This window comes from Salvelinus sp. IW2-2015, linkage group LG5 (genome assembly GCF_002910315.2).
Source record: "Salvelinus sp. IW2-2015 linkage group LG5, ASM291031v2, whole genome shotgun sequence".
In the NCBI taxonomy this organism is placed as follows: domain Eukaryota; kingdom Metazoa; phylum Chordata; class Actinopteri; order Salmoniformes; family Salmonidae; genus Salvelinus; species Salvelinus sp. IW2-2015.
Window position 1 is genome coordinate 21,271,839 of NC_036844.1, and position 13,917 is coordinate 21,285,755.

A 13,917-nucleotide genomic window follows, 5' to 3' on the forward strand; every position below is an offset into this window, starting at 1 on the left:
GGGCCCTTGCGTGTGCTGCAGGATTTAATCCATGACGGCGTAGTGTGGTATAATGGTTTTCTTTGAGACTGTGGTCCCAGCTCTCTTCAGGTCATTGACCAGGTCCTGCCGTGTAGTTCTGGGCTGATCCCTCACCTTCCCCATGATCATTGATGCCCCACGAGGTGAGATCTTGCATGGAGCCCCAGACCGAGGGTGATTGACCGTCATCTTCAACTTCTTCCATTTTCTAATAATTGCGCCAACAGTTGTTGCCTTCTCACCAAGCTGCTTGCCTATTGTCCTGTAGCCCATCCCAGCCTTGTTCAGGTCTACAATTTTATCCCTGATGTCCTTACAACAGCTCTCTGGCTTGGCCATTGTGGAGAGGTTGGAGTCTGTTTGATTGAGTGTGTGGACAGGTGTCTTTTATAAACAGGTAACGACAGTTCAAACAGGTGCAGTTAATACAGGTAATGAGTGGAGAACAGGAGGGCTTCTTAAAGAAAAACTAATAGGTCTGTGAGAGCCGGAATTCTTACTGGTTGGTAGGTGATCAAATACTTATGTCATGCAATAAAATGCAAATTAATTACTTAAAAATCATACAATGTGATTTTCTGGGTTTTTGTTTTAGATTCCGTCTCTCACAGTTGAAGTGTACCTATGATAAAAAGTACAGACCTCTACATGCTTTGTAAGTAGGAAAACCTGCAAAATCGGCAGTGTATCAAATACTTGTTCTCCCCACTGTATATATACACCTGTTCTGAAAGGCCCCAGAGTCTGCAACACCATTAAGCAAGTGGCACCACCAAGCAAGCGGCACCATGAAGACCAAGGAGCTCTTCAAACAGGTCAGGGACAAAGTTATGGAGAAGTACAGATCAGGGTTGGGTTATAAAAAAATATCTGAAACTTTGAACATCCCAAGGGGCACCATTAAATCTATTATTAAAAAATTGAAAGAATATGGCACCACAGCAAACCTGCCAAGAGTGGGCCACCCACCAAAACTCATGGACCATGCATGGAGGGCATTAATCTGAGAGACAACAAAGAGACCAAAGACAACCCTGAAGGAGCTGCAAAGCTCCACAGTGGAGATTGGAGTATCTGTCCATAGGACCACTTTGAGCCGTACACTCCACAGAGCTGGGCTTTACAGAAGAGTGGGCAGAAAAAAAGCCAATGCTTAAAGAAAAAAATAAGCAAACACGTTTGGTGTTCGCCAAAAGGAATGTGGCAGACTCCCCAAACATATGGAAGAAGGTACTCTGGTCAGATAAGACTAAAATTGAGCTTTTTGGCATCAAGGAAAACTCAATGTCTGGCGCAAACCCAACACCTCTCATCACCCCGACAACACCATCCCCACAGTGAAGCATGGTGGTGGCAGCATCATGCTGTGAGGATGTTTTTCATTGGCAGGGACTGGGAAACTGGTCAGAATTTAACGAATGATGGATGGCGCAAAATACAGGGAAATTCTTGAGGGAAACTTGTTTCAGTCTTCCAGAGATTTGAGACTGGGACGCAGGTTCACCTTCCAGCAGGACAATGACCCTAAGCATACTGCTAAAGCAACACTCGAGTGGTTTAAGGGGAAACATTTAAATGTCTTGGAATGGCCTAGTCAAAGCTGAGACCTCAATCCAATTGAGAATATGTGGTATGACTTAAAGATTGCTGTACACCAGCGGAACCCATCCAACTTGAAGGAGCTGAAGCAGTTTTGCCTTGGAGAATGGGCAAAAATCCCAGTGGTTAGATGTGCCAAGCTTATAGAGACATACCCCAAGATACTTGCAGCTGTAATTGCTGCAAAAGGTGGCTCTACAAAGTATTGACTTTGGGGGGTGAATAGTTATGCATGCTCAAGTTTTCAGTTTTTTTTGTCTTATTTCTTGTTTATTTCACAACAAACATATTTTGCATCTTCAAAGTGGTAGGTATGTTGTGTAAATCAAATGATACTCACGCCCCCAAAATCTATTTTAATTTCAGGTTGTAAGGCAACAAAATAGGAAAAATGCCACGGGGGTGAATACTTTCGCAAGCCACTGTATAATATGCATAGAAGGGAGAAAAAGGGCACTTTCGTCGCAGCCGATTCCTTAACCAATGCATTCCAATTACTCTTAGGGAAGGAAGACACACACCTCCGGGGGTGGGGTAAGTGTAGCAACATAGTGTTTCTTTGCTCCATGTGATGGTGACCTTTCCGTTGTGCCAAACAAGCACAAGTGCGTCCTAAATGTGTGTGTTTGGCGTGCAGAATGAGGCACGTTGCAGAGGTTATTAAAAACGAGAGAGATTTGTTTGTTGCTGATCAGGTTGGCATTGTCCAACGGTCCGCCTTGGGATAATCTCTCTTGATAAGGGAGGCAGAGAGGGATGCTTTGTCTCCCTGTAAGTCTGATTCAACCACTTTCTAACCAGTAAATCGCAAAGACAGCGGAAGCCCTGGGGAAATTTACAAAGCTATTCACTTCTCATTGCCAGTTAGCATCTGCTGCCGATTCTTTATTTATTTCTCAACTTACTTACTTGGGAGACAAAAAGGGAGACAAAAAGAGGTGGAAAAGGAGTCATATGTGACATTGTAACTGTCTCTGTAGCTAAGGTTTTTGGGAACCTGAGGGTGAGAGCATAGGAGAACGAAGACAGCTTTATCATTTTTACCTTTTTACCAAGTGTGATTGGAATAATCTATGACCATGGGAGCGTTTATGCCAATTTCACAGCTGGATACTTTCATAGATAATTGGATAGTTTTCACAACACATTGTACATTTTTGCAAAAGCTAATTTCATATTACCTCCACTAGTTTGGGTGAGATGTGCAAACAGGGTGAATAATAATAATTTTTGTATTGGCAGTAGACTGGCAGTATATGTTTATGTACTATATCATCCTGTGCATGTACATAAAAGGCTCAGACAAGTAATTACCACAATAATTCACTGTAAACGTATTCGTTGTATAGGAAAACACATCGTGTTTGATGGTGGATCTGGAGGGCATGGCTGCCCTTTGTTAAATACAGCCCACTCTTCATCAAAATGAAGGATATGTATAACACAAAACAACTAAACCGAATGTAGATTTTCCTTTGAATCCATCCAGTTGACAGATGACTCAGATCGGTTTGTCTGACAGTGGCCCAGATGTGTAACAGATGTGATTGCAGATTTCTACTTTTCATTTTTAATGAGAAGTGTAATGGATTTCACTCCGTATAGATGCAAGATTTAATTGTCTTGTCACAAGCAAGGCAATACCTTGCACTGACAGCTGAATTCGATGTCTCCTACTGTTTGATAGGTAACCAAGACGTGAGGAGGTAGTCGAGCTAGCCTGCTTCTGCAACCTTTGTGTTGTAGTGCCAGAGACTCTGTTCCCCAGGCAAATACATAATGCCTGAGCCTCCTCTTCTGATTCTTTCATTAATCGAACGAGCATCATAAGCCACACACACGACAGCAGCATGGGGCCATGGATGGCTGTGGGGAAACGTGTTAGTCTGAGATTCCTGCCTCTGTATACCATCCAGGCTGTCAAGCTACATATTATGTAAATGCTCTGTTTACATGTGACAATATAAAGACAGCAAACCCAGTGGGGACCAGAGGCTACTGGGGCGATCTATGAAATGAGGAGGGAAAGAACAGAGAGACCCTGTTTAACCGTACCGCTAAATGAATGTAACATGTTGATGAGTCTCTCTTGTCTTGGTCTCCCTATCACTCTCGCTCTCTCTCCCCTTTCTCTCTCTAGGATTTTGGACTGCAGAGCAGGAAAAACTAAGCACACACCTCTAAAGGGGAAGCTCCTAGGTACAGTATGTACTTGCTGTACCTTGTCAGTCAATTGTAAGGAGATTTGCAATGCAAAGACAGCAGGAAATAGAAGGATGATATTTGAAATCCAACACCGACAGATCATGTATTTCACAACACGTAATGTAGCAGGGAGGAAAGAATACTACATGAACGCTGATGCCTGTCAAGAGAATGCCAACCATATCCCATTACAAAATGCTAGCTAGAATCCTTGACAACTATGCCATACTTCTAGAATACGAAGTAAAGTTGTGTGTGCTTGTGTGTTTGACATATTTGTCAATATCATGTTGCCGATTTATTCTCTCAAGACAAAAACACAACCAGACATGGAAAACAAGAATTAGAAACGACAATGATTGCATACTACATTGACCTCCCTTCCTCAAGCCAGGCTTAACATTTAACTTGTGCCGTTTGGGTCTTCATTGTCAAACACACACAGTAGCCCTGAATAGATCGCTACCACATGTCTACACATTTGCATAATCATAATAATAATGCCAGCACTTAACTAAAATATACAGCGCCAGTATCAATGCAGTGCTTAGATGTTTTATTTCATCCAGACTGCCAAGCCATGCAGCTTTTGTCTATCGTTTTAATATAGACGCTTTTTATACACAGCTATTCAGTAGAGTCTGAGAGGCCAATCAGAGAGAGGATGGCTGTGACTCCATCTCTGTCACATTGCAGCTGTCTATCCTCTTAACATCACTATTTAATTGGGGAATGATTAGCTGAGCCACAATGTGTGAGGCAAATAACTACAATGGCTGGTGGTTGCATAACGTATTTATAACACCCCCTGCCTCTAAGCAGACACACAGCCTAACAGACAGCACAGCCACTCCATAACGTAACACACACAGCACAGCCACTTTCTTGTGTGTGTGTGGTACAATAACTCTGTAAAAAGGGTGCACTTTCACACAAAACTTGTACACAGTACACCTTTGCGCGGTCTCTTCCAAAGAGACTCAAAATAGAGACTCAAAATAGAAAAAAAACATTTAGCCAGAGAGTGTCTTTAAAACCTCTGCAACATCAGCACCACCCAAATGCACAAATTAAAGTGAACTCACCTATAAATTTTATATCTGGTTGTAAATCCTTGGCGGAATCTTTCCACAAAGGAGAGGTAACTCCGAGAGTGGTGGAAAGGTCCGCGGTCGGAGATGAGCCAATCAAACTGCTTAGTGACATGTTGATCGGCAGCGGACAGGTCCTGGCGGGAAGACTGAACTGTTATATGGTCCCATATAAACAGGAAGCAGATGACCTCAATAAACCTCCAGTTCATGCTTTTCTTTCAGCCGCTCTCTGTTCATTCTCGCTCCATTATGTGGAGACCTGTGGAAAGACAGAGAGAAAGAGGGGGAAGAGAGAGGGGGGGGAAATATATTTACATGACGAGTCTATTTTAAAAATACTGGGGCGTCAGCGAAACAGACTTAATAGAATTAGGCTAATCGGCATTGACGGAAAACGAACAAGACAGTGTCACCGAAAGACTGTTTTCGATGTGATATGATTTGTGGATTTATTTATGTTGTTCTTTTTCCCCCCAAATCTCAAGCCCCTCGTATCCTCCTCCCAGTCAGGGTCCAGATTGCAGCTTTCCATACTAACGAGGAATGTTGCCCTTTCAGCAGATGAAAATGAATTACATCCCTGGATGTGTGGCCTTCTCTTTCTCCAGACTAATTGGTGCCATGATAAGTTCAGACAAGGTTAAGAGGCTGCTTTATGATAAGTTGTGACATGGAGCTGGTTTACGTGGGGAAGCATCATCTGATGTTCCCTCAGGAAATAAATTGCTAGGCAAAATGTTGCCAATCGACGGGCGATATGATGGATCGTTTGAACACTTCAGTGGTGCTGTATTCAATATGGCGTGATTGGTGTGATATCCTTAAATGAGCATTCACTTGAGATACATTGGTTATCTGAAGATATATTGGTTAAGTGAACATGGGAATTGGTGGTCCAAAGTGTATTGACATGGCAATGCAGATTTGAAGGCGAACCTCTGTCCAATCAATAATGTAAAGCCAATGTATCAGAGGAATTGGACACATTGGCAATACATGGATGAGTACAGCATGCAAGGTTCTCCAAAAGCAAACCTCAGCGAAGTTAACAATGATTTATAATGATATTGATTGGCAAGTGACCTCGAGAGTCTGTTAGACAGATCTCAGGTCAGACTGGACAAGTCTTGTTTTCAGATCACATACTATGATGACCATGCAGCACTAATTATATCTACCCAGTCTTATACACATGACATACAAATGAACAGACTGGGCGCAAATAAGTGTACATGCATCCAAAAGGGATAGCCATAATTTTGCACAATGTACAACCACCCAGAAGATAATAATACATGTGTGTCTAATTCCCATGTGACAATGTGTCTGTGAGCTTTCAGGTTGGGACATTTCCCTCTATTTCTCCAGACACAAACAGACTGATTGTTTGGTACAAACATGTCTAACCAAACTCCTAATCCCATTCAACATCATGCTTTATATTGTAGTGAACGGAGGGAGCGGGAAGTGACATGTGCCATGTTGATCGGCGAAGTCTCCAGTGTGAAAGGCAAATAACCTACGCATCGCGCCAATACGGTTAATCCACTTGATGGGAATTGTAACGTGGCTCGGTACATTGCACCCTCTGAAAGATGCACGTCCCTGTGCTTCTACTAGCCTCAGCCCACTCACACATCCGGGGCAGTGAGTTCAGATGGCCTCACAGCTGGTATCCCTCTTCTGACACCGATACAGAGAACATAGGAAGTGGGAAGCAAACCTGGGACTCAGGCGTGAAAGGCAATAACCCTTCGCGCCAATCGGGTTAAACCACTTGGCGGAAATTGTAACGTGGCTCATATAGCAAGGATCGCTACAATATTATATAAGAGCACAAATGCCTGAGTTTGGTTATCATATAATTGATAAATGTTCTGGATTGTATTTATTTTGGTTGGTGTAGCAATCTTGGCTACTCACCACCGCTCTATTCACCACCGCTCTACTCACTACGCTCTACTCACCACCGCTCTACTCACCACCGTTCTACTCACCACCGCTCTATTCACCACCGCTCTATTCACCACCGCTCTACTCACCAGTGCTCTACTCACCACCGCTCTATTCACCACCGCTCTACTCACCACCGCTCTACTCACCACCGCTCTACTCACCACCGCTCCTATTTCACCACCCGTTCTACTTCACCCACCGCTCTATTCACGCACCGCTCTATTCACCACACACGCTCTATCTCACCACCGCTCTTACTCACCACCGCTCTACTCACCAACGCTTCTACTCACCACCGCTCTATCTCACCACCGCTCTACCATCACCGCTCTATTCACCTCATCCGCTCTACTCACCACCGCCCGTCTACTCACCACCGCTCTTACTCACCACCGCTCTACTCACCACCCGCCTCTACTCACACCGCTCTTTCACCACGCTCTACTCACCACGCCTCTACTTCACCACCGCTCTACTCACTACCCCGCTCTACTACCACCGCTCTACTCACCACCGCTCTATTCACCACCCGCCTCTACTCACCACCGCTCTACTCACCACCCGCTTCACTTCACACGCTCTACTCACCACCGCTCTATTCACCCACCGCTCTACTCACCACCGCTCTATTCACCACCGCCTCTATTCACCACCGCTCTATTCACCACGCCTCTTATTCACCAGGCTCTATTCACCACGCTCTACTCACCACCGCTCTACTCCACCACCGCCTCTATTCACCACCGCTCTATCACCACGCCTCTATTCACCACCGCTCTATTCACCACCGCTATCTACTCACCACCGCTCTATTCACCACGCCTCTATTCACCACACCGCCTCTATTCACCACCGCTCTACTCACCACCGCCTCTACTCACCACCGCTCTATCACCATCCGCTCTCCATTCACCACCGCTCTATTCACCACCGCTCTATTCACCACGCCTCTATACACCACCGCTCTACTCACCACCGCTCTATTCACCACGCCTCTATTCACCACCGCTCTACTCACCACCGCTCTATTCACCACCGCTCTACTCACCACCGCTCTATTCACCACCATCTTGAACTGGCTTCCTAGGTAAGCGTGCGCCTGGTCATGTTCATAATTTTAGCCACAGATTGCAAATTGTTTTCTTCCATTCCGGGGGTGTTTTTAAAGTTGATTGTGAATGCTAATGTTTATGCTCATTATGCCATTGGTTTCATTAGCTTAAGTGTTGACCAATGTCATGTTAATTGTGCAATAGTATTGCCATTTAAGTCTATAATCACTATTATTAGGAATGCATCTGTTTTAAAGGTGTGAATGGTTTAAATTAGGATTCCTGTGCTCCTCATTCCTGAAGAGATGCTTGTACAGGTAACATGCTCTGCCATATACCAAGATGTATAAGTCAATGGACGTTTTGCCGGTTCTTGAGTAGAGGAGATTTTGCTATTTTGGCAAAGTTAGTTTATTTTTGTAAACTATATCAACTCTGAATCCATTCTTCTACATCACTGCCTGCACTGTAAAATAAATAAAATCTACTTTTGCACCTGAACCCAGTTGTCGGGATCTTAATAACATCCCAGAAGTCAATGGTACCCTACTGTCACATTGCATGGACCACAGGATATTACAAGATATTACACTCATCAATTACTGCATAATGACCATACTGTGAATAATTCCAGACAGAATTGAAACCATTTCTGACAGAGTATTAAAATGATACATTTAGTCATTGTACGATGTCACCATACATTATTATCCAACTTGCCAGTGGAGTCATGTCTTTAGTTACTGATAAGAAAACCATTTCCATCTGTAATTATGTTTAAGAACTTTGGCCCCTGGCTGTAGAACATCAAGCTATCAAATTAGTGCCACTATATGCAGAAATTCTTCCTTTTTCATGCTTTATTAGACAATAACAAGTCATAAAAGAGCAGCCACAATTTAATGGTTCTAATCTTTTACTGTAAAAGGGGGGAAGAAGAGTTTGATTACAAAAGCTATTGTACAGTAATGGCAGCCATATATATGTACTGGCAGGGTTCTTTACAGTATACCATCAAATAGATGACTATATCTGCCAATGCATTAATCTGTGATGATTTAGTAGGATTTGTGGATCAGTTCGGACACATCCAAATCTCAGTTTAGTCTATCTGCATCCATATATCCTACTGTAGGCTATATACCCTAACCCATGACTACCAGAGTACCCACGGTCATATAGTTTACTGTATAATATGTTACCCATTGTGATGTTGCACACAATAGCGTGCGGTTCATGAAAATAGAACCTTAACAACAATGACTGCAGACAATGCAGGTTTTCTGCTATGGTTGCAGAACTGAGACTGGAAAGAAACAGGGTGGCATTGACTTAGGTTGCTTTGCCACTAACCAGAAATGCTGTGGCAATGACAAATCCATGGCAGGGTAATTTAATGAAGCCTGCTTTAATTTAATTAGTTTAAACTAATTTCAAGTTGGCTGTCAGAACATAACAATGCATCATCTAATTGAGAGGGGAGATGGAGAGAAGGGGATTCATAAATGATATTGCTCCGAGTTTGGGAAACAGAATGCATCATGTCTACCTGTGTGTGTGCGATGTGTCGTGTGTGTGTGTGTGTCTGTGTGTGTCAGTGGAGGCTCCTTAGAGGAGGAAGGGGAGGACCCTCCTACTGAGTGAATTACATAAAAATAAAAATAGTGAAACATTACAAAAGTCTAGTTCACCAGCGAACTCATTCAGCTGAGCAGGGCCAGCCAATCACAGGCTCTACCTGCTGGCCGTAACAGACCACATTTTTTAGATAAAACTATACTACAATATATTCACGTCACCAAATACCTGATTAAAACACACTGTTTTGAAATGAAATTCTGTAGCCTCAACAGTACCCTCTAGAGCAGCAGCATAGTGTAGCCGGAGGACAGCTGTTTTTCATCCTCCTTTGGGTACATTGACTTCAATACAAAACCTAAGTGGCTCATGTTTCTCACCCCCTTCTATAGACTTACACAGTAATTATGATGACTTCCGGAAGACGTCCTCAAACCTGTCAGAGCTTTTGCAACGGACAACTGACATGTTGTCCATCCAGTCAAAGGGTCAGAGAATGAATATAGTACTGAAAGTGTAAGCTACAGCTAGCTAGCACTGCAGTGCATGAAGTTGGGTGAGTAGTTGACGTAAAGAGAGAGAAAGACAATAGTTGAACAGTTTTTAACAAATTAATTCATAAAACAGTTAAGGAGAAGCAGCAGAGAGAGAGAGAGAGATACTTTGTTGTCTTTGTTCTTGTTAGTTTATGTTTCACTTACTTAGCTAGCTAATGTTGCTAATTTAGCAAGCTGACTCTAACAAAGAGGCATGCTATTTATGTTAGCTAGCTGGCTAAGGCTATCCTATTAATGTATTGTCATCGGGACCTGCCAGTCTAACTGCTAAACAGCTTGCTTTACACTGTGCTGTGTAGAGCTGTATTGGATTGGATTGTGGGTTTTCTAACATGTTAGTTCTAGTTTATTGGCTATAACGTCAATATGGTGAAAACGATGTAGGCTATGTAGCGATTAGCGGTTATGGTTTGAAGGTTTGGCTTGGATAGGTTTTTGCACCTGATCACAGACAGCTGTTGTGTTGTGCAATGAAGTCCACAAGGGAAGGGAAAAGGTGAGAGGAGGAGAGCGCGCAGACGCAATAAGGAATTATATAAAGAGCAAAATGATGATGCTGTATGTGGCTGCTATGAAAGTGAACTGTGTGTGCGGGTGATCAAGGGTGTATTCATTCCACCGATTCTGTTGCAAAACATTTCATAAACTTATGTAGACATGTTTTGACGTTGGTGCAGTGGATGGGACCAGTGTGGCAATACTGTGCCTGTCATCGTCACAGACCTTTATTGCCACACTGGTCCCATCCACTGCACCAACGACATTGGGGAAGTTAGCCACCCCAATAAACTTTTGAGTGGTGCTTACTTGTTCAGCTTCAGTTGATGGGAACTTGATAAATCTTCGCACATGACGACTCAGTGCATCACACACTGCACTAACCACCCGACTCACAGAGGACTGACTAACTCTGTGCCTGCAAGCAAGGCTTGAAAGGATCCCAATGCTAGGAATCTCAGGGCTATCATGATTTGTAGGATGATTGGAAGACGGCATGCTCTCATGGTCTTTTTAAGTTTTAATTTAGAAGGTCAGCCAAGTACATGACAGAGTGTCGTGGTATTCGATATTGCCTGAGTAGAACATGGTCAGGGACATTTAGAGGATCCATCCAATTTCTGAGGGGCCTCTGTGGGTTCTCCCTCTCTCTCTTCCTCTCTCTAGCAGCTAACCAAAGAACTTCCATCATTCAAAGTATCATAGCAATCTTTGAATCACTAAATGTGATTTGTTTCAGGAAACTAGGCTTACAGTATCAAATAAACTTAGATTTTACCATGTGTAGAACAACACGATCTGCATCAAAGTCAAATTAGGACATAACGTTAGGCCAACGAGACAGTGTCTAAGTTCTAACATTTTCTGGTAGAATGCCCTGCTTTTATTTCATAACACTCATAACCGTAAGCTATTTTCTGTAATTAGCTCAACATTAACTTGTAAATAACGATCTTGTGAGTTTATTTTCCTCTAATAATGAATACAACTTAGCTTAGTTAAGACGTTGTCAGCTATATGATATGGTCATTATTTGAACTAGCTAACAAGCTAGAAACGAACCAAAACATTGTTTAAAAAGTTGCTTTTAGTTGTTTGGTTTGCTAGATTGACATATACTAAATTCAGTTTTAAACGGATGGGTTTATTGATGTTAAAATACACCAGTTATGCTATTTTAGACGACCAGGTTGTCGTTTCTGTGTTTATGCTTGATGTCGGACGACAATAGAATGTGCATGATGACACTGCGACAACTGTCTACAGACATGTCGATTGACATAGTATAAACCAGCCTTTAGTCGTGAAATCTTTGGTTGTTTAGTTCACTACCTTACTCACTTTGTTTAGCACATGTGAATCTTTAAAGAAATGGGTGGGGCTAAGGCTTAAGAGGGTGTTGACGATGCTGAATGGGTGTAGATAATGAAGAGCTCTCCAGTAGGTAGGTGTAGCAAAACATTCAAGGGCCATTTTCTCAAAAGTGGGGTTACAAGTTTATCAACTTTTAAAGCAAAATAACTTTCCCATTGTTCCTCAACCATAGTGTATGATATACCATTTTCTAGTTCTGAGTCTCTACTTTTATCCAATGTAAAAAAACACAATTTCAAATGTTGCTACATACAGTATTAGATCGAGTCAGTTGGTCACAAATATGATTATTGGTGTTTTAGAATATTGCCATTATATGTTTGACTATTGTTCTCAATGAAGTTTTCGAATCAATACATTTAGCTTTATCTTCTTTTGATATGACCATTTCAACAATCATTGTTATAATATTCATTATTTAGTCAAATATGTAATCAAAAGCTTTTCAAATTAAGGTTTACATTGATTTGAAGAAACTTAAGTAAACATGGCACTTATTAATACATTTTTTATTAATTCTTAAGAAGGTTTTGTGAATCCGGGTTCAGTTCACCAGGGAACTGATTCAGCTGACCAGGGCCAGCCAATCACATGCTCTACTTGTTGGCTGTAACAGGCCCCCATTCCTTCTTGTGCTTTAGCTGTTTCCCGGAGGGCAGGTTGAGAAGGTCTCTGTAAACTCCTGTCCTCCACTACAACTCATAGCTGGACCTTTCCTGAACAGACAAGCCTTCCCTGGACTTACCCAACCATGTGTTAGTGTGTCACTGAACATGTAAGTGAACTTTGTTAGGGTTCATGTGTGTATTTGATCTGTATACATGTTATAGGCTGCTATTGCTTTGTTAGTATATACTTATACACTGAGTGTTCAAAACATTAGGAACACCTGCCGTTTCCATGACATAGACTGACCGAGTGAATCAAGGTAAAAGCTATGATCCCTTATAGATGTCACTTGTTAAATCCACTTCAATCCGTGTAGATGAAGGGGAGGAGACAGGTTAAAGGATCCAACACGACTAGATGGCAGCAGTGTATGTGCAAGTTTTAGACTGATCCAATGAACCATTGCATTTCTGTTAAACGTTTGTATCAAGACTGCCCAAATGTGCCTAATTGGTTTATTAATACATTTTCGAGTTCATAACTGTGCACTCTCCTCAAACCACAGCATGGTATAATTTCACTGTAATAGCTACTGTAAATTGGACAGTGCAGTTAGTTTAACAAGAATTTAAGCTTTCTGCCAATATCAGATATGTCTATTTTTAGGGGAAATTTTCTTGTTACTTACAACCTCATGCTAATCGCATTAGCCTACGTTAGCTCACCCGGGAGACCCACCGATCCTGTAGAGGATAAAGGAGGATTTTTAGGCCTTGAGACAATTGAGACATGGATTGTGTATGTGTGCCATTCAGAGGGTGAATGGGCAAGACAAAGTATTTAAGTGCCTTTGAATGGGGTATGGTAGTAGGTGCCAGGCACACTAGTGAGTGTGTCATGAATTGCAATGCTGCTCAACCGTTTCCCGTGTGTATCAAGAATGATCCACCACCCAAAGGACATACAGCCAACTTGACACAACTGTGGAAAGCATTGGATTCAACATGGGCCAGCATCCCTGTGGAACAATTGACACCTTGTAGAGTCCATGCTCAGACGAATTGAGGCTGTTCTGAGGACAAAAGGGGTAGCAAGTCAATATTAGGAAGGTGTTCGTAATGCTTTATACACTCAGTGTACATGCTTCCTTAAGATGTGTATATGTGACCCGATTCAGGAAACTAGGCGTATGTCGGAAGTCACGACTTCACAGGAGAGCCATTTGAAGGTAAAAAATATATTTTTTATCAAAATGTTTTTTTGTTTGTTGCAGAAACGCCTTCTCGAACATGTGAACTTTAATGTGCCATAATAACAAACTTGTATGCCATCTGTAAATACGGATAAAATTGTTCAATTACGAGCCTTGTTGGT

General features: G+C 42.3%; 1 protein-coding gene across 1 annotated transcript in view; it reads right to left on the minus strand.

Annotated features, from left to right (window-relative positions):
• The window catches only part of LOC111964043 (BMP/retinoic acid-inducible neural-specific protein 1), a 141,011-nt gene that overhangs the window by 96,559 nt on the left and 30,535 nt on the right, over positions 1-13,917 (minus strand). Inside the window, exon 2 of the mRNA XM_023987712.2 lies at positions 4,911-5,178. Within this exon, the coding sequence (XP_023843480.1) occupies positions 4,911-5,128 (218 nt within the window). The 5' untranslated portion in view covers positions 5,129-5,178. The remainder of the gene's footprint in view (positions 1-4,910; positions 5,179-13,917) is intronic.